Below are 19,966 nucleotides of genomic sequence, written 5' to 3'. Positions count from 1 at the left end.
TGGCTTTCTAGATAGGCAGAGAAAATTATTTTGTGGTGCAGTTCCCGAAAAGTTGATATCGTAAAATCAATATATAAGGGTTACTTGGTAATTTTTTTTTTCAAAAAGAGGCATTTGGATAATTTTTCTTAAAAAATGCCACTTATAAAAATTTTAGCTGAAATTGGAATATTTCTTATACATAAAACAGCAGAGACTTTTTTGTTTTGTTTGGAACATAAAATAATTAAAAAAAAAAAAAATCCTGCATCATGTTCTACTTTTACCAGTGTTCAAACACGTAGTATTAATTATTTTTCTATATCATTATTATTATAAAAGATAAACTTATTAATATTTGTATGACAAAAATCCAGTAATTTGCAGTGCTAGTATTTTTTAAATTTAGTTCTACAGTCAGCTTTCCCACCTGTTACTAATTTCTGTAATGAAGTATCTTTACTAAAAGTGATTTGATGTGTTGCCTTAGTTCAGTTTTCTAACCTAGTTTTTTAAGTTTAGGAAAAGCTTTTCATTTGCTTGTTTTTAAAGCACAGTGTGTTTATTATGTTTTCACCAAGGTGTCTTAATTAATACGAGAATGACTAGAGTGGTGATTTTGACCACAAATCAACTTTGAGAGGCACTAAGTCCAAAAATAATTATATTAGCTTATTTGATTTTCGTGACTTTTTATAACCTTTTGAGATTTTCAAAAGCATTAAAGTAAAATTTTATTAGAATACATAATGAGCGCATAAAAAGATGATTTACCTAGAGTTACCCACTATTTGCAGTCAAAATTAGAGCTTCAGAAAATGACTATGAAATTTGGATCAAATTTCGGGCTGGCTGTGACACTTAAGACCAAATATTTTTTGAGCAGTTTGATATATCTAGGAAAAATGTCAGAATTAGATTGGTTAACATGCTGTTACATTCCTTCATAGGAAAGAAACGTCCCAACAAAAATATTAATGCATCCTAAGAACTTGTTTACTCTTTTTTGGGCAAAAGGAATTTGAATAGTTGTTACAATAAGGCTAAGTTATAGAGAAAACCCACCAATTAGTGAATTTTCAACTACCTTGCACTTTTTATTTTAAATATTTTAGTACAGGATAAAAAACAATTATTATACATCAATGTAAACTGAAAATTTTTTTTTCTGCATTTTGAGAACTATACGTAACTATGGGAAGTTTTGACAAATTTTATAATCCTAAAAATCTCCCTGAAAAAGTACATTTCTTTCAATGCGTAAGTTTTTTATAACTTGAATGTGTTTCATTAAATAAACTGATTCTAAACAATACAAATGATTTATATAATGACCAATTTTAGTTTTGTCAACTTTAATTTTGCCAATTTTCCAGAATTTTTTTGAAAGCATGTAACTTTTTACAAGTTTCTTGAAAATTCTTTATTTTCAGATTTGTCAATGAAGTGAGATTGCTACATAGAAACTACCCATTTGTCCCCTTGACTTTTTCCTATTTCATTATTTGTATTGAGATTTTTATTCAGTTATTCTTATTGATCTACGTTGTGTGATGTCAGTGGGGAAAAAATATCAACTGAAGAAAAAGTGAAATTGCTAAAGGAATAAAAAGAGGGGCACTTGGATATCCAAAAGCTTTTGTGATGAGTCAATTGTAAAATCAACTGCGAAAAACATAGAAAAAGGGAAGCTATCTAATTATTTTTCTTAATTTAACACAGCTCTTGCAATGAAAGATATTGAGTATACTACGAGATATCCAGGGGTGATTGTGAGCCCAAGTCAAAATTCCGGAAAATTTCTTGAGTTAAAAAAAAAAAAAAACAGTTTAAATTGAAAAAAATTTAAACAAGTTATTTTTCCCCTTTTTCTCAATATTTCTTAGTTTACTTAAAATATATTAAAAATTTTACACATACCTATACCATTTACACATACCTATACCTGGAGAAGGAATTAAAATTTACAAATATGTCTTTCTTTCTTCAGTTTAACAACTATTTACTGATAAAAAATTTATATTAATCATGAATATAAGCTTATAAAGTATCTCTCTGGCTCACCCTTACAAACAAATAAAATAAACTGTGTTTTTAAGTTTCACCTTTGAAAATTTGATTTCCGGAAACTTCTGTGATCAATGATTTTTCGAAACGTCTAGACCAGGGATGGCGAACCAATGGCACGCGTGCCATTTATGGCACGCCACATAATATTTTGGGCACGCCACCGATCACGAAGTTCACTCTGAAGCAATTTATCAATTAAATTAAAATTCACAGAAATAAACATAAAAAAATAAACAATTATTGACAAAAAAATTACAATTAATGCCAAAAAACAATTAGTTACCAAAAAAACAAGCTAACAATAAATAACTAGCAAAAAAAAAATTAACAGACCTGCTTAAAATAACATCTTACAACCTAATATAAGTTATTTGTCATCTAATCTGCAGCAACAGAAGTCACACTGATGTTACTTTAAGTTGAATTACGCGCAACTGAGACATTGCGAAATGTATTCTTTTTCATAGCAAATAAAGAGTTTTGAGTTGATAGTATTTAGTGTTATTATTTTCCCAATAATCACGAAGTCAAAATTGTTTGACGGCACGTCTATGACCAAATTAAACAATTTTTTAGAAAAAATGGCACGTTGGTGCATAAAGGTTCGCCACCCCTGGTCTAGACCTTCGATTTCCGGAAACTTCCAGATCACTGTTAACGAAAAATCCGGAAATCCGGATTTTTTCCGGAGCACAATCAGCCCTGGATATCGAAAGTATACTGGAACAGCAAGAAAGATATAACCTAGGTAAAGAAATGATTGAATGGTCAAGTTACAACAGCGCCATAGCGAAGAGAACCATTTACAGGATCCCTTTTAATGGCTCAAGCAAAGCTTTATATTGAACAGATGGTCATCCAAGACAAATGTAGTTTCAGAACTCATTGTTTGGGGGGAAAAAAAGACATGAAATACATCAGTCAGCCATTTGGGGTAATTGAGCTGAAATTGATACTAAAGCAGCCGAGAATTTTATCTAAGATTTTGATATAAACAATGAAGACTTTTCATCAGAGCAAGTATATAATATCAAGTTTTAGAGTTATGTGCAAAGATAGACATTAGCTGCTACAACAGAAAAAAAAAACTCAACAAGTATATGTATTGATGATAATGGTGTGTGCAAATACTGACATAACCTACAAACATGTGTTGTTATTGGAAAAAGTGTTCAAACACACGTCCTAAAGTGTTTCCTGATATGCATCGAGCAAATTGGAAGACACGGATGATACAAAACTTGATGGAAGAAGGGTTGGAGAGTTTTATGCAGTTCTATCAGCTTGAGAAATAGAAAAGAAAGCTATTGGTAACTCTAGATAATTACAAGGCACATAGTGTCCCTCATAACAGAAAGGGTAAAACTGCTCCTGTTCTGTTCATGCCGCTAAATTGTACTTATAGCCACCAATGGATGGCAGTATTTAAGGATTCCTACAGTGGAAGTTCAAAAAAAGAATTCTTGAAGAATCTGTGAAAATTATTTGTATGAAAATTGGTGCTACACAGCATGGCTAAATATTAGGCATTCAAATACACACCCTAAAAGGTGTTAAAGTGTTTCTTGACATGCACCGAGCAAACTGGAAGACAGGGAGATGAAAAATTTGACGGAAGAATGAGTGGAGAGTAAGTTAAATATGGATAGCTGTGTTTTCCTTAAGTGGAAGTACAAAACAGAATTCTTGAAGTTGGTGTTGACAAATTTTACAAGAATTTGTGAAAAATTATTCGTATAAAAATTGGTTCTACACAGTATGCCTAAATTATGGGAAAACCGTTAAGATTGCTTGGTATAAAATTCAACAATCTTTGGTATAATATAAAGTCCAAAAAATTCATCACAGAAAGGAAATTATCTTACCAAAAAAAGAGAATAAAACAAAAAACTTTGGGAAACACTCCCATAGCATATATTGAACAACCAATGGCCCTGAAGCTTCTTAAATATATAAAATATTAAATATGAAATATAAAAATATTGCATTATTTTTTCGTTAGGTGCTAATGTGAACTTGATTGGAACCATGCTTAATAACTAATTTATGTTTTCAGAGTATCAGATTGTAAGCATTATTTACAGATTATTTCATCTGCCGTGAAATGCCATTCTGTAAAAATTTGTATAAATAACAGGAGAAAAATTTTGAAAATCTGAAAAAAAAAAAATTTCTTTAGGAAATCTTAAATGAAATCTAACTTGGTGTTACTGTCTTAATAATTTTAACAACATATTTTAAAGCCTAAATAATAGCAAAAATTTACTTTCAGGTTAATTTTTTTCCGACTTTTCTTTTTAATACACAGTTTTCTGTGATGCCCTTAAAAAAAATTTATATATATATATTGATATAAATTGTTTCTACAATCCCAATTCCAAATTTGTTTGGACTTTTTCTTACATAAAAATTTTCATAATGTGTGTGTCAGCAAAGGAATATATAATGCATACGCAAGGTAATCATATTATGTTTAAATGGAAGCAAAATAATACTTCTCGATAACACTACTCTCGATGATTCTGCATTATATTTTTTAGATTCACAACTTAGATAAGTTTTTCATCTCTGATTTATCACTTATGAACCTTTTTTTTAAAAAATCTTAACTAGTAAAAAGAGGACATAATTATTGCTTTAGAAGGAAGTTTATAGCCCATTTAACTCATACATTTTCTGACTCTGCTTTTGTTTAAAAAATAATAATGGGTACAATAGGTAATAAAAGTATCTGACTTAATTGCTCAAAACTAAGTTCTCTTTCACACAGTGAAATTTTTTTTAAAAAGACTAATTTAATGTCAAACTTTGTTAGCTAATTTCTCATCACTAAACAGCATAGTAAAATAGTTTTACTGATTAAATCAGCTAAACAGATTCTTTTGACTACTATTTTCCTAAAGGAAAGGATAAAAAAGTATAAGAGCTGGAAATCAAGAAATGTATATTTTCAACATATAAAATAAATTCAGAGGTGCCAACTTTTCAAACTAACTATCCGTAATCAGAAATACTTTAATAGCTTAATACCTATGTATATACTAACTACATTCAAATTAGCACAATTTCAAAGTGTTTTTAAATTTTATTCTATATAGGTACATACCTAATATCAATAATATTATGCATGAATTTACCATTAAATAGAAAAGTAACATTAAAGTATTACTTTTTTCAAATATTTGCTGCATACAAACTTCTACAAACAACAAAACAATTATTACAACAAAATTTCATAGCTATTAGGAGGAAAAAAACTTATTTTTAAACAGATAATTACTAAAATACCATTATTTTTAAAGCTCAACTGTATGACCGCAATCTTGACGACAAAATCCTAAATACGGATAGACTGTAATAGTTGACACCACCATAAATATGAACAAATTGTTATAGGTGTAATTCAAAATCGATAGGAGGCAGTGAGTTTTATAAAACACATCCAATTTATATAAATATGGCACAAAAAATATAAACAAATATTAAAAAAAAAAAAAATACTGAAAGATATTGTACTGCAGTAAAAGCATTGAACATAAATAAAACCTTATGAAAGGCTTTGGAAATAAAATATTAAAAAAAAAACAAAAAAAAGAAAAACAACAAGTACGAAAAACATTTAAAATATCTTTGAGGAGGGAACAGAATGCCACTATTAACAGATATCACTAGTGTAATTTTACTTAAGTTTTCAAAAAAAAAAAAAAAAAACATCCTTATCTTCTTAGCGTTCTTGATATATCTTTATCTCTCTATTTTCTGAACCTTCTGAAAAGAAAAAATATTTAAAGATGAGAACAAAAAGGAAAATCTAAATTTTGTTAAAAGCAATGCACTGCACAAACGTTAGTGTTAGTATTTAGTTAAAGTAGTGAGACAAAGTCAGTTTTCCAAATTATCATTCACATTTAAATTTCAAAGTTAGTAAATAGTTGACAAGGTAAAAAGTGTTGTATAATGATTTTCACTCTAATATTAAGTTTTAATTACTTCTCAAACCACATGTTTACTATCTTTTCCCTATTTATGTTTATTTTTATATAACTACATGTACTGTCTTCACTATTTACTGTTAATTCTCATTATTTACTGTGTTCACTGCAGGAGTAATTGCTACACAAAGTGAAAAATTCCTGAAAACTGTATGTGCAATAACTCAATATCAAAGTAAAAATTTCCCAAAAACATGGGGTAAAGAGAGAGCAGCACGTGTAGAAAACACCATGCAATATGAGCTGGGCTCTTCAAACCCCACACTGCTTAAAAATAGTATCTTGCGTCCAATATTTTAGTAAAATGCAACCTTCTTTAAATTTTAAACTTGAAAAACTAAATATTTCAGAGAAAAGATGTTACAAAACATGTTCGTATTTTATTTCTGTCTATATATATTATGCAATTGTCAAATTAAAACTATAAACATATTTTTTTTCCAATTAATTCCTTTTTAGAAGTTTAAAACAATATTTGTCTCCATGTAATTTCATCAAGGCAAAAAGCTATTACGCTACTATCTCATAACAGAGAGGCTCTTAATAATTGGACCTATTACAAAAAAAAATTGAATTTTCTAGTGTAAAAAGCATAAGCAATTGATGATACAGCAACAAACACCAATTGATGTCGTAAAATGACCATAAAATGATCTTTTTAAAAAGAGAATCACATATTTTTTTTAACAATTGAAACATTTTTACTTCGTCGTCACCATGCTTTATATCCTTCTCTCTTACATTTTTGTCATTGTGATGTACCATCGGCGTCATCTGGTGGTTTCTTGTAATTTGCATATTTTTCTTGAAGATGTGTGTATTAATTCTACAGGTGAAAGTTTTACTTCAGAGTTCAGTTTTTGTATGATTCTGAATTATCCTTAACTTATAGACATGAGTGTGGTAAAGAATATAGAAAGGAGAAGTGTAGCTCTTCAGATACGTAACTAATGCAGTAAACTGCTTGGTATGGTAGCTATGTCAGAAAAACAACTCTTATAGGGCGAGCAACATACTCAGATATAACAGAGCATCATAGATACTAATATCCAGAGCATACATAAAAGATGCAAAGTGACAGTCAGGAAGTATGTCACCCGTGAACTGGCTGTTGGACAACTCTACATGTATGGTTGTGTACGCTGTTTTTCGCCAACTGCCACTTTATTCTTTCCATCTCTAACTATATGGGCAGATTTAATAAACATGGATGATATAAATGTATTCTCAAATAAACATCCTTATTAATAGTACAATACTATTAGAAAATAGTGCAAAGATGCAGAAGAAACCAATAAATAAAAAGATAAAGTTTTTCAACTCTTCTCCATCAGTGGTTGGGAGGAGAGGAGGGTGAAAAACAAATTTCAAAACTTTTGCTGTGCCCCCAAAAGCTTGCTTTTTCCTTTATACATAGGAACTGCACCAAGCCTGGGGGAACCAGTTTACATTAAGCCAACTGATGTAAGCGTTTTCCATACTATGTATATTCTTTGGCAACAAACCGAAAAACTATTACTATAAACTGACATAAACCTTAAAAAAAAATCTGCATTCCTAGCAGTATCTATCATTAAAGTGTTTTTGTCCTTTATAGTCATAAAAAACTCTCCAATTTTTCTTTATATTTATTCTTCTAACTACAGCGTGGATGTGTTCACTATCAGTTCAAATAATAGAATAAAAGCCTGGCTAGCCAAAATCTATAAAATAATTTCCCAAAGAATTTAATTTTGAATCTTGAAAATACATGACTGATCAGAGCAATTGAAAATTAACTGTAAGGAACCTATCAATCGCACAGAGACAAATAAATGTCCCCTCCTTAAATTTCACTCAAATCTAAACAAGCATTTAGTAGGAAAAGAGCACTCTCTCCATTCTTCATTGCTAAACCAGTACGGCTAAGTTCAAGCATACAGCTGCCTCAAGATCAGGTTGCACAGAAACAATAAATTTAAAAATAAAATGAATAATATGAGGCAGAGGATAAAGTTGAAATTTTTTTATTTATTGAGGCATGACACTTAATCTCTTCCCTGGAATATAAAGTAATATTAAAAATTGAAATTTTTGACGCTCACCTCAAGTATAAGGATTTTACAGATTTCGACACATTCAAGCTTTTACTGTAATTTCTAATACTATACTCATAACAAGATGATGATATAACTAGTTTCAGACTTTTTATGGTTATGAAATGTGGGTAGTTCTTACTCCCCTGTGTCTAAAATATCATTAATTTTATTCAAGAGCCCTTATTCATTAGATCATAGCTCCTAAAAAGTGAAACTGAATATTAAGCATATTGGTTACAAACCTGCATCTGGGTTCCATTCACATTCTTTCCACACTAAAAAGGGAAAAAAAAAAAAATTAATTTCAAAAAATAGATTCAAAATTAACAGATTTTTAAAAATTATTATACTTGGCAGTGTTGTAGAAGCTAGAAAATGTAATATTTTACTTAGAAACTGTGGTTGAAAAGATTTATTATAAAGAAGAGTAAATTTTAAATACTTGTTTAATAGTTAAAGAACTTCATGTTTATTAATATTCATAAATTTTTTTTCAATTATTTTTTAATACTGCCGCATATTCATCACATCCAATGATAGGTTTTCAAAGCTCTTTAATTTTAACAATTGCCACAGAATAACTTTTTGATTATGAGAGAGAAAGATTTTAGTATTCCCAAATGATACTTTGAAGAAACACTTAGTTTAACAAAATTTATTTGTTATAACATATATATGACAAGCAAAGCGGATACACATCCTTTGCTTTACTTAAAAGAGTATGTTTCATAGCAACTCAGATGTCAGTTTGGTAGAGTTAAGTACAGTAATTTCTAGTAGAAAGGCCGCCTTATTGTATATGCAGAGCTGATTTTCATTGTAAAGGCTGCTCCACAGCGCCTTCAGTTCTAGTAGCCATTAAGAAAAATAAAGGATTTTTTAAGCATAAAAACCCCAAATTTTGACAGAGGCACACTCATTTGATTTCTTTTCCAAGGCCCGTCGTTTATTGAGTATTTTTTTTTAGAAAGATAGGCTTCATTTCTGAAATTTTTCAGCTAAAGAGCAAACAACACACTTTTTAAACTATGCTCGGAATGACCTCTGCTTCTAGACTAAATTCTGCTGCTTACAAAGTTGATGTCTAATACTCTGTCTAACTGTCTAATTCTCTGTAAATAGACTAAAATAATGTAAGATTTTCAACAATAAAAATGATAAGTTATTTGTTCAATACATGGTAAGATGTCTTCACAACATAATCTTATAAGTTTGAAGTAGTATTTAAAATAAATATCGTTGATTAATTTTCAAACCTTTGAAATCTCATTCACTTACATGTAATTGTGACCACCTACAAATACAAAAAATCTTATTTTTTCTGAAATACCTATATCTTTCTTGTTCAACTTTTATTTTTTAAAATTGACATTTGTAGTGCTGTTTCTATATACAAAGTAAATATTTTGGTCTGTAAATGGGTTTTTTATTTGGCAAAAAATTTAGAAAAATCCTTATTTATATCACTCCCTCATACACAGTGATTCAAAATGTTTCAATAGATGACGTTATTATTTGGGTAGAAAAAGTGCAAAAGTTCTGATAAAACTGCAGAACAAATTTCAATTGATTAGGAGAAGTTTTTCAGTGTTTAAAGAGAAACTGAATAAGTAAATTTGGTAAGTGTTAAATTGATGCCCTTATTCTACACTTTAATTTATAAATCTAATTTATTTTCTAAATATGTATTAATAAGTGTTCTAATATTCTCTTATGGGGTTGTTTAAGAATATATATTGTAATTTTATTTATAGCAATAAACTTACCTATCTTTTTTCATTTACTTTTATAAAATTAGATTAGGAAAAAAAATATTTTACTTATTCCAGTTTGTATGTGCACTTTTAAGAACAAAATTTTCCGCAACAATCATTTGTTAAGAAATACTTTTTTTAGGTATTAAGATTTCAAAAAACAGAAAAACAATAATTGATTTCAATGATGTACACATTAGAATAAAAATGTTATTATCAAGGCCAATGACAATATTGTTATCAAGACTACTGATAATATATTAAATAGTAAAAGAATACAAAATATTTAATTCTAAATTGACAAAACATTCTTTGAAAGAAACGCGCTTAAAAGCAGCAGAATTTTCTAAAGAAAGAATAAATATAGCAATAAAGAAAATGAAGGAAAAAAAAATAAGAATATGATCACCGAAGCCGACGTCTTCAGCGGGTACCGGCCTCGGAAGCCATAAAACAAAACCTTTTCTATTGAGAGAGAGGCAAAATTAAATGCCAAAAGTAACTCTCTCAGCACCCCGAAGGTTTTGTATAAGTCCAGGAAAAAATACAAGAAATACATAAAACCAATTCAGAAAGAAATTAAAACAAAAACTTGAGAAAATAAAAACTCACATTAAACCGGTCAAACAGCGATTTCACAAGCAAACTAAATGCAAAGGAAACATTAAAAACAAAAGAAAACAATGTCCTCTATTAAAATGCGCAGATTGAAAAAGAGAGAAATAAAAGAGAAGATTATGTAACAAATTAATTTAATGCTGCTCAGTTAAGACTTGAATTGCGCCCTGTTAAAAGAAATAAAAAACTAGTATTCTTTAATCATTTTCTGAATCAAAAAATTAACATTACAAAAGTTAAAAGGAAAATCATTATTACTTAAATTATTCGCAGCCTCCTGAAAACTTTCAACGTTATTGCAAATATTTTTAATCCTAACCAATTGTGAAAAAACTAAATTTTTAAAAATTTTATTACACAGATTAGTATTAAAGTTGCAGAAAAAAATAACTTTAAATTTAAAAGCTTTCCCTTTATCAGAAACACCAATTTTGATTATTTTATCAACAATATCAATTTTAAAATCTAAATATTCAACATTTAAGCAATTCTCATTAGTTTTTTTCAAAACCAAATCTTTAGGATAAATACTACAAATAAAATTAAAATTATCACAATGAAACAAAATCAAATCATCACTATATCTAAAAGCTTTAAATTCATTATACTCAAGAAATTTAGCTTCAAAAAAATATTAGCAAAAGCACCAGAAAAGGAATTACCTTGTGGAATTACTTTTTACTAATTTCAGAATTGTAACAATTAGTACCACACGCAATAAACCTAAATTTAACTGGACTTTTATGAAATTTAACAATAGGAAATAAATTTGGAAATGTAATCCTATTTAACCTAAATTTTAATATTTTACTAAATGCAATAATTCTTTTTTCAATAAATTTCTTATTTTCTTTTAATTTTAACCCTTTGCTTGCGGCTGGTACAGCATATGTACCGGTAGAAAAAACTCCTCTTATTGCGGTGCTGGATCAGCATTTGTACCAGTGGTTCTCTTCTCCCTTTTCTCCTAGACTGCCATCCCACCTGTCATTTCTTCAAGAACCCCAATTTTAGCCTATTGTTAAAAAAGAGATTTAACGCTGCTTGCTTTGGATTTAAATTGGCTGAAAGATTTTTCTCTTTTATTATTAGTTGGCGAGTTTTAACGAATGAGAATGTCTTTCTTTTTCGTTGTAGTACTAACTCCATTTCATTCGAGATCTTTTTAGCGACGATATTTAGCGAATTCTAATTTTTTTTTCGATTAATTTATTTGTTTGTTACGCTTTCATTTTTTTTGTTGATCTTTTGATAATGTTTTAATTAAATTTTTAGAATTTTTTTTTAATTTGTTGCTTCCGTTTGGTATTGAATTATTCTTTTTTCATTGAAAGAATTTTTCACAATTCAAAATGCCATGTAAAGTGAGACCACTCACTCAAGAAGAAATCGATGAATGATTTCGATGTTGAAACCAGATCACCGAAGTCAAGCTGGCTACGGTCTGTGTGCGGGTGGGTGACCACTTGGATCAGTCTGCGTAGGGACTGAGGGTGTGCGGTATGGGTGCTCGTTAAACTGTTCAAAGTGCTCGACTTCGCGTGCAGGTCGTCGGGCTACCGAAGCGGGGTTGCCATCCCCTCTGCAAAGGATCAAAATTGTGATGGCATGTCTTCTGATCATCCTCAGGGGTATTTCCCAGACCGTCGCCAATAGCCCATTGTGCAGCTCTAGTGCGATGTAAATGAACTACAACATCGATGTTGAAACCTAAGCGGATTCTGAATCTGATTGTAAGGAGGAAGAAGAAAAGAATGAAGTGCAGGAAATTGATAGTGATGATGAATTTTTAATATCTTTAAATACTCAGCTGATATCAAATGTGTCACTTCAAAGTTTCAAAAATAAAGTTTATTAAAAAGGTACCGCTTTCAGATTACAAATTCAGATGATCATATACAATCGAAACCAGCCTGAAAATTCTACGCATCAATTAGAAAAAAAGATGTACAAATTATGCATTTAGATAAGCAGAATTTTTCAGAAGTTCTATAAATATTTACTCTCTCTTTATATTTATACTCAGTTTTTTAATTTTATAAAAACAGTTGTTTAAAAATCATGGAAAAAGTTGAAATTTGTTTTAGGGGAAATTTCACATTACATAATTTACCCTTCTGTGTCTGGTATCGTAAAATAAATAAATAAATCACCGAATGAAAATATCGAATACCAACGGATAAGACATTGCTCGAGAAATAAAATGATTAAATTTTAACTAAATAATTTAAAGTAAAATCGTTAATTATTACGTATGTCATCGGTAAAATATTTGGTGTTGTGAGCTAAAAATTACTTTATAGTATTGAAAAATTCCATAGTTTGATATTTCAAAATATTTCTTAATATTTAATACGTTTGTTTTAAAAATTTAGTAATATTATTAAAAAGCTATAAATATCATAATTTTAACTTCATTTTTCTAAAAATTTTAAGGTCTGAAATAATTTATGCTGCCCCCTTCTAAAATAGTTATCTTCTAAGATTTTAAATTATGTTAATATTAAAAAAGCAAAATATTATATTTATATTACTAAAACAGAATATTGTTCTTTTTTTTACTACGAGTAATAAGCAGTTTCATAGCGTTGAAGGGAAAATCTAATTCAATGTTCCAAACTCTAAATCTAATGTGCACAAAAAGATGAAAACATACGTAAATTTCTTCACTGGTAATTATATTGAACCGAACTTTTGAAATGTTGAAAAAATTTTTTTTTCTTAAAAAATAGCATTTATATTATTAATTTATTCCAAAGAAAAAGTAGAAAAATGCTGTTGAAAGCTGAACATTTTTTAAAAATATTTGTGAAAAGAGGAGCGAGTATCTATCGAATGGTTTAGAATGCTTGACCATGGTCAGGAAGTTTATTTACAATGAAAAAATTTCTACTTTTCAAACATTCAAACATGAAAAATTACTGAACTATTTTAGAAAGGCATCGTTCCCGCCTCTTGCTTCAAGTTTTCAGAAACAAATTCTTCTTTCAAGTTCCGACAAAATCTTTCCATTGAGAGCTTTAAAGTTTGTCATAATGTAACTTATTAGGCACAGAATAAATTGTTAGTCCTTCTCTAAAGATAACGAATACCGAAATATTCTCGCCTCTTCCACAGCAGGCGAAGTGCCATTTCCTGCTTTTTGTTGTGTTATCGGTCAGAATATGTTTTCGGTGGTCCACTTACTTATTATACATTTTGGTTTCTGTCATTTTTGAAAATCTTAACAATAGTTATTCCAAACACCTGAAGAAAGACCACACCGTGACCAAAGGAAATGTATGTTTTACAATCATTATGTCAAAATAGAACTTGTATAGATGTGTCTGATAACAATTGATGACTTAAAAATTTTCATATACATATGGCAATCGTGAAATACTTCAACTCAGCAGATACTTTTTTTTGTACAAAAACTTTCCTGTTTCGAACAAAAATTTAAATAAATAAGAAATTAAGAAGAATATTCTTTTTTGAATTATAAAAAAATAAGGAAAGTATTAAGGTAACCCATCAGTTTAAAATTTCGCTTATAACTAATATTATTACTTATTATTATTTTATTAAATTAACTAACATTTCAAAACAAAATTTTAAAATGAAATGGGATTTTTTTTTCTTTTAAAATGTGGTTCAAATAAAAGCTAAATAGAAAGGTGGCAAAATTATTTTATTGTGTAAGATATCTGTTCTAAAAAAGATAAACAATGGTCATTTTTCTTCTTTGAACATATTTAAAACACATTCTTTAATATATTAGGAGTTTTTAACATTATTTTTTTTAATAATTCTAATAACGTTTATATAAAATATTCTCGTGAAATCTTAATGAATTTCTATTGAATATACTCATGTAACTTGTATGTAGTTAAAAAAGAAATGAAGGCAAAAGGTACTCGGAAAGTTTTTAATTTAAAGAATGTTTATATTTCAATTTTGTGTAAATGAAATAGATGAGAGTCTACATTTGCTATATTTTTTACAGATAAAATAATCTTCAAAAATTTGCTTTTTAAAATTATTTATTATAATTAATGTGTTTATGATTTTAAGATGCGAATAAAACTTCAAAAAAATGCTCTATTAGAAAAAAATAAGTTTCCTTTGTAGCAGTTTATTTGATACAATAAAATGCGTGTTTTATTTTAAAATAATTTCTAAATGAATGCTTGCTTTGCATAAGAGAAAATATCATTTTATTATGTAAAATTAAATATAAATTATATTTTAACTTTTTTCATAATGTGACTAAAAAATGCCAAAGTATGCATAACTATGCCGAAATATCGGCCGATAACGATGCACACTACAACCCTGCCTCCAAGAAACGTGTCATACAAATTACGACAAAACGTTTCCTATTCATAACCGGTTCTAAATAGTTACCTCCCACTGACTAAGTGAGGGAAGAATTTCTGCAAAAATGCGCCGTAACCAGAGGAAAATTTTTTCACCTTACTAGCCACAACTAAAAGGTTAAATAAGTATTATTTGCGTTATATTCTCCAATAATTAATTTTTTAAGAAAATATTTAGACATAATACAAAAATTATTTGATGCTTTATCAACAACAGTAACAATAAATGTATTCTTTTTTGAAAAATTATTTTGATTAATATTCTGGTTAATATTTTAAAACGTCAAAGGGGTTTTGTTATATGTCTAGGTTTTATATGTTTAATTAAGTATTTTCTTTTTAGGTTAAATTTATTTCAATGCAAAGTACTATATATGAATATTTCATGGCACATGGCTCGTCGTGCGCCCAAACAAGGAGCACTGAAGTGAATCTTGACTTAGGGATTGCTTCAGACAAAAAGTTACTAAGTCAAATTTTATGCTTAAATAAATTAAAAAATATAAAAAAAATGTAAAAAGTTTAAAAAATTAAAAAAAAAAAAATTAAAACTTGTCCTTTAGCTGATAATTCACAGATTGACAACCATTCCAATGTATTTTTTTGTAAATGTTTTAATATTATTTATTTAATTCAGTGCAATTGCTGTGTTATGTTGGTCAAACAGGTCTTGAATTTCATAAGCGTATTAATTCCCACAGATCTGCTATAAAAAATTTTAATAATAGTAATTGTTTTACTGATTTTGAAATTTTGCATTTTCAATTTCATGGAAAATTTAGATAATAGACTTGATTTAGAAAACATTTACATTTGTAGTCTTAAAACTCTTTTTCCATATTGATTAAATAGTAAATTTAATGGGGAAGGTAATGTTAATACTAAAGATTATTATTATTGTATTTATGATAAATTTAAAGTTTTTAATTTTCCTAGTGTTCTTGATTCAAAGTATAGGAATAAAAGAGGTAGTGGAAAAGGTAATGGTAAAGTGATTGATTTTGATGATTTTTCGAAAATTTGTAACTTACCTGTTAATTTGAATAATATTTTTAATATTAGAAAATATATTATTGGTTTTAAAAATTAAGTTCTTAAAAATTTCCTTATTAATTTTGGTTCTAAAATTAAATTTAATACTGAACTTATTAAATTTATTGTTTTGAATTTGATTAAATCAAAACTTGGTGTTAGTAAAACTGATTTGCTCTTTAATAAGGTTTCTAATGCAAAAGGGTTTTTTGTACGATTAATTTTCATGATAAAAAATTTAAAATTGCTAAGTTGCCACAGGTTATACATGGTCTTTCTGTTTTTTTTTCCCCCTTTAAAGCAAATTAAGGTTTCAGCTGCTTATAAATATTCTTCGACACTTAGAAAAAAGGTATGTAATTATAATTTTTTAAGTCAAAATTTAAATTGTATTTCTAAATTTGATTGTTATTGTAATGAAATGGATTTTTCTCAATATATTGATAATGATTATGGACATATTATTACGGGAAATTTGGAGATTGTTGGTGATCAAGATTTAATTAGGTAATATTTCAAGTAAAGGTTCAAAATTTAGGACAAGATTTAAAATGAAAAATTTATTTTATCCATTAAAAAGGATCTTGACTTTTTTGTAGCAAAAATTTCCAGAAAATATCATTGGCCCGATGAGGGTTTTTCAGAGTGGAAAGCTAAAATTATTGAAAAAGTTAAATTTAATTTATTTAATACCAGTTCTAGTTCATATCCTAGTGGTACTATTATTAATTATGATTTGTCTAGAAATGTTAAAATTCTTAAAGATAAATTTATTGTTACTGTTGTTGATAAAGCATCAAATAGTTTTTGTATTATCTGTAAATATTTTTTTAAAAAATTTATTATTGGAGAATATAACGCAAATAATACTTATTTAAAATTAAAAGATAAGAAATTTATTGAAAAAAGAATTACAAAAAATTAAAATTTAGGTTAAATGGGATTACATTTCCATATTTATTTTCTATTGTTAAATTTCATGAAAGTCCGGTTAAATTTAGGTTTATTGCGTGTGGTACTAATTGTTACAATTCTGATATTAGTAAAAAGTTTTTTAATTTTCTAAAAAATATTTTACTTAAAATTAAAAAAGAGAAAAATATTGTTATAGATGGTAATGTTGAAGTTTTGGATTACATTAATAATAATGATATTTCTAGCATTAATACTTTTGATTTTGAAAATTTGTATACAAGTATACCACATGAACAGATTATTGAAATTTGCAGCAAAATTTTTGATAAGTATTTATTTAATGAGAAAATTGATAAGTCTTATTGATTGGATTTATGCAGGTTTAATCTTTTTGAGAATGTTCTTTTTAATGGTTTAGATTTTTATAAACCAATTATTGGAATTCCACAAGGTAATTCCTTTTCTGGTGCTTTTGCTAATTTTTTTTTACATTTTCTTTTAAGCTAAATTTCTTGAGTATAATGAATTTAAAGCTTTTAGATATATTGATGATTTGATTTTGTTTAATTGTGATAATTTTAATTTTATTTGTAGTATTCATCCTAAAAAATTTGGTTTTGAAGAAAACTAATGAGAATTGCTTAAATGTTGAATATATTTAGATTTTAAAATTGATATTGTTGATAAAATAATCAAAATTGGTGTTTTTGATAAATGGAAAGATTTTAAATTTAAAGTTATTTTTTTCCGCAACTTTAATACTAATCTGTGTAATAAAAATTTTAAAAATTAAGTTTTTTCACAATTGGTTAGGATTAAAAATATTTGCAGTAACGTTGAAAGTTTTCAGGAGGCTGTGAATAATTTTTTGAATAATTTAAGTAATAATGATTTTCCTTTTAACTTTTGTAATGTTAATTTTTTGATTAAGAAAATGATTGAAGAATACTAGTTTTTTATTCCTTGATACATTAAAAGGTCCCTAAACAACCTGTAAAGCATTAGGACACTATCATTATTTTTCTCTTAAAAGAAAAACTTGATCCAGAAACACTTCGCGTTTGGACGTTAGAACAAAAAAAAATATCCCTTCGTTCGCAGAATTCAGAACTTTCGTTTTGAATAAGACCAACGGGCTAGCATCTTTGGCTCGACGCCGAAAAGAAATTACAGGTGCAAGCTTAGAAAGCGGAGCCAATCGAAATCAAAAAAGAAATAAATCATCATTTTCATCACAATTAGCTTCACTTTTTTGTTTGTTTTGCAAAAGTGATACTCATTTCGGATTATTCAAATGCAATAGTTTTATTGAACTTCCGATGAAAGAAAAAATGGGACATAGCAAACAAAAATAAGCTTTGTGCGAATTGTCTCAAATCGAATAAAACACATTCAGTTACGAAATGCCGCATGGGAACTTGTAAGAGTTGCGCTTAGCCGCATAATACATTATGTTCTAAAAATCCAAATGAAATAAAATTAAGAGCACAGGGGGAAAACGAAATAATTTCTACTATTAGTAGCAACAACACAACTATTCCAGTCACAATGTGTTTTATTACCCATCGCTGTTGTTAATGTTCAGGGCGGTGATGGCTCTCTACATAAATGCAGACTCCTTATAGATTCAGCCAGTCAAGGCACATTCATTAAGGAGAGTTGTGTTAATTTATTAAAGTTAAAACGAAATCGTGCGAGAATCAGTGTTGATGGCCTAAGTTCACAAAGGGTAGGTAAGGTTACAGGTTCAGTTCAACTACACATCACATCAATATTTTACAAAAATTCTAACATCACGACAGAAGCTTTAATTATACCCAAAATAACTTGTGATCTTCTTCAAACAGAGGTCAATGCGTCTGTTTTGAATTCATTTAAACAATTAAAATTAGCAGATGCGAATTGCTTCCAACCTGGACCTATATAAATTTTACCGGGTGCAGAAGTTTTTGGCAAAATAATGCTCAACCGACGTTTAACTATTCCAGAACTTTCATTAACTGCTCAAAAATCCATTTTGGGATGGGTTATTCTGGGAAGAACAGAAAGCAAGTCACCAATCAAAACACGTACAATCATAACAAATCAGGTTAGTTGCAGTGAAGCTGAATATCAGCTAGATAAAATCTGGAAGCTAGAAGAAATTACGGAAGCAAAGTTCTATTCAGAGGAAGAAATTGCATGCGAAAATCATTTTTAAGAAACATTTTCTTGAGACTCTACTGGCAGATTTGCTTTCAACTTTCCTTTTCATGAATCATCTGAAAGCTCTTGTTACCTAACAACTTAACAAGCAATTTCAATTATTTGGCTTCAGCGACGCTTCAGAAAAGGCTTACGCGGCTGTCATATACTGTCGCTCAGTGCTAGATGATAAATAAATCAGTGTTCAACTTGTTTCTCCAAAACAAGAGTTGCACCACTAAAGAATGAATCTCTCTCTTCCAAGACTAGAACTATGTGGAGCTTTGCTTCTAGTAAAGCTGATGAAATTTGCGTGCAGTGCATTAAATATTCTAATATCCCAATCTGACTTCTACACAGATTCAACTATCGTTCTTTCTTGGTTGGGATCGCCACCCAGCCGATGGAAAACCTTTGTTGCCAACAGAGTAGCAATAATCCGAAGTTTATCTTCCCCAAATCAGTGGCATCACATTAGTGGTGATACAAATCCAGCAGATACCGCAACCCGTGGTGTGTCATCATCAACATTAGTCACATCTCAGTGGTTTAGTGATCCAACATTTCTGTATCAACCGATTCTTTCCAAACAAATATGCTCATATCTCAAATGTGTGAGCCTATACCTGAAGAAAGAGTGTGTACTTTGCAGTCAATTGCTATAATCAGCCATTCATCTGAAGCAAATGAATTGATAAACAAATTCTCCCTTTTCTCTAAACTTAAACGTGTAACAGCATATTGTTTAAGATTCATTCACAATTGCAGAAACTCCCAAAGTAAGGTAACTGGTTTTGTAAAAACTGATGATCTTAATAATGTTATGAATGTATTGATTAAATTAGTTCAATCTGTTGAGTTTAATAGTGAGATCAATGCTCTTAAAAAAAAATCAACCCTTATCTTGCAAAAGCAAAATTTTATCTCTCAATCCCTTTTTGGATCATTCAGGTATTCTCAGGGTGGGAGGTCGCTTGCGACATGCA

At 28.6% G+C, this 19,966-nt stretch overlaps 1 protein-coding gene across 5 annotated transcripts in view; it reads right to left on the bottom strand.

The window, feature by feature from the left end:
* Window positions 1–4,338: 4,338 nt before the first annotated feature.
* Window positions 4,339–19,966, bottom strand: part of LOC107446506 (uncharacterized) — a 41,627-nt gene continuing 25,999 nt past the window's right edge. For 4 of the 5 annotated variants that reach the window (XM_016061177.4, XM_016061178.4, XM_016061180.4 and 1 more), the window contains 2 exons: window positions 8,362–8,394; window positions 4,339–5,817 (listed from right to left, as the gene is read on the bottom strand). In XM_016061177.4, coding sequence (XP_015916663.1) covers window positions 5,774–5,817; window positions 8,362–8,394 — 77 coding nt within the window. In that variant the 3' untranslated portion in view covers window positions 4,339–5,773. The remainder of the gene's footprint in view (window positions 5,818–8,361; window positions 8,395–19,966) is intronic. The other variant, XM_016061181.4, reaches the window with a different exon arrangement.

The sequence above is a fragment of the Parasteatoda tepidariorum genome, chromosome 12 (genome assembly GCF_982258835.1).
Source record: "Parasteatoda tepidariorum strain Cologne lab strain chromosome 12, Ptep-v5.0, whole genome shotgun sequence".
Lineage (NCBI taxonomy): Eukaryota > Metazoa > Arthropoda > Arachnida > Araneae > Theridiidae > Parasteatoda > Parasteatoda tepidariorum.
Note: the sequence above shows the minus strand (reverse complement) of the source record. Positions and strands in the feature narration are given on the sequence as shown.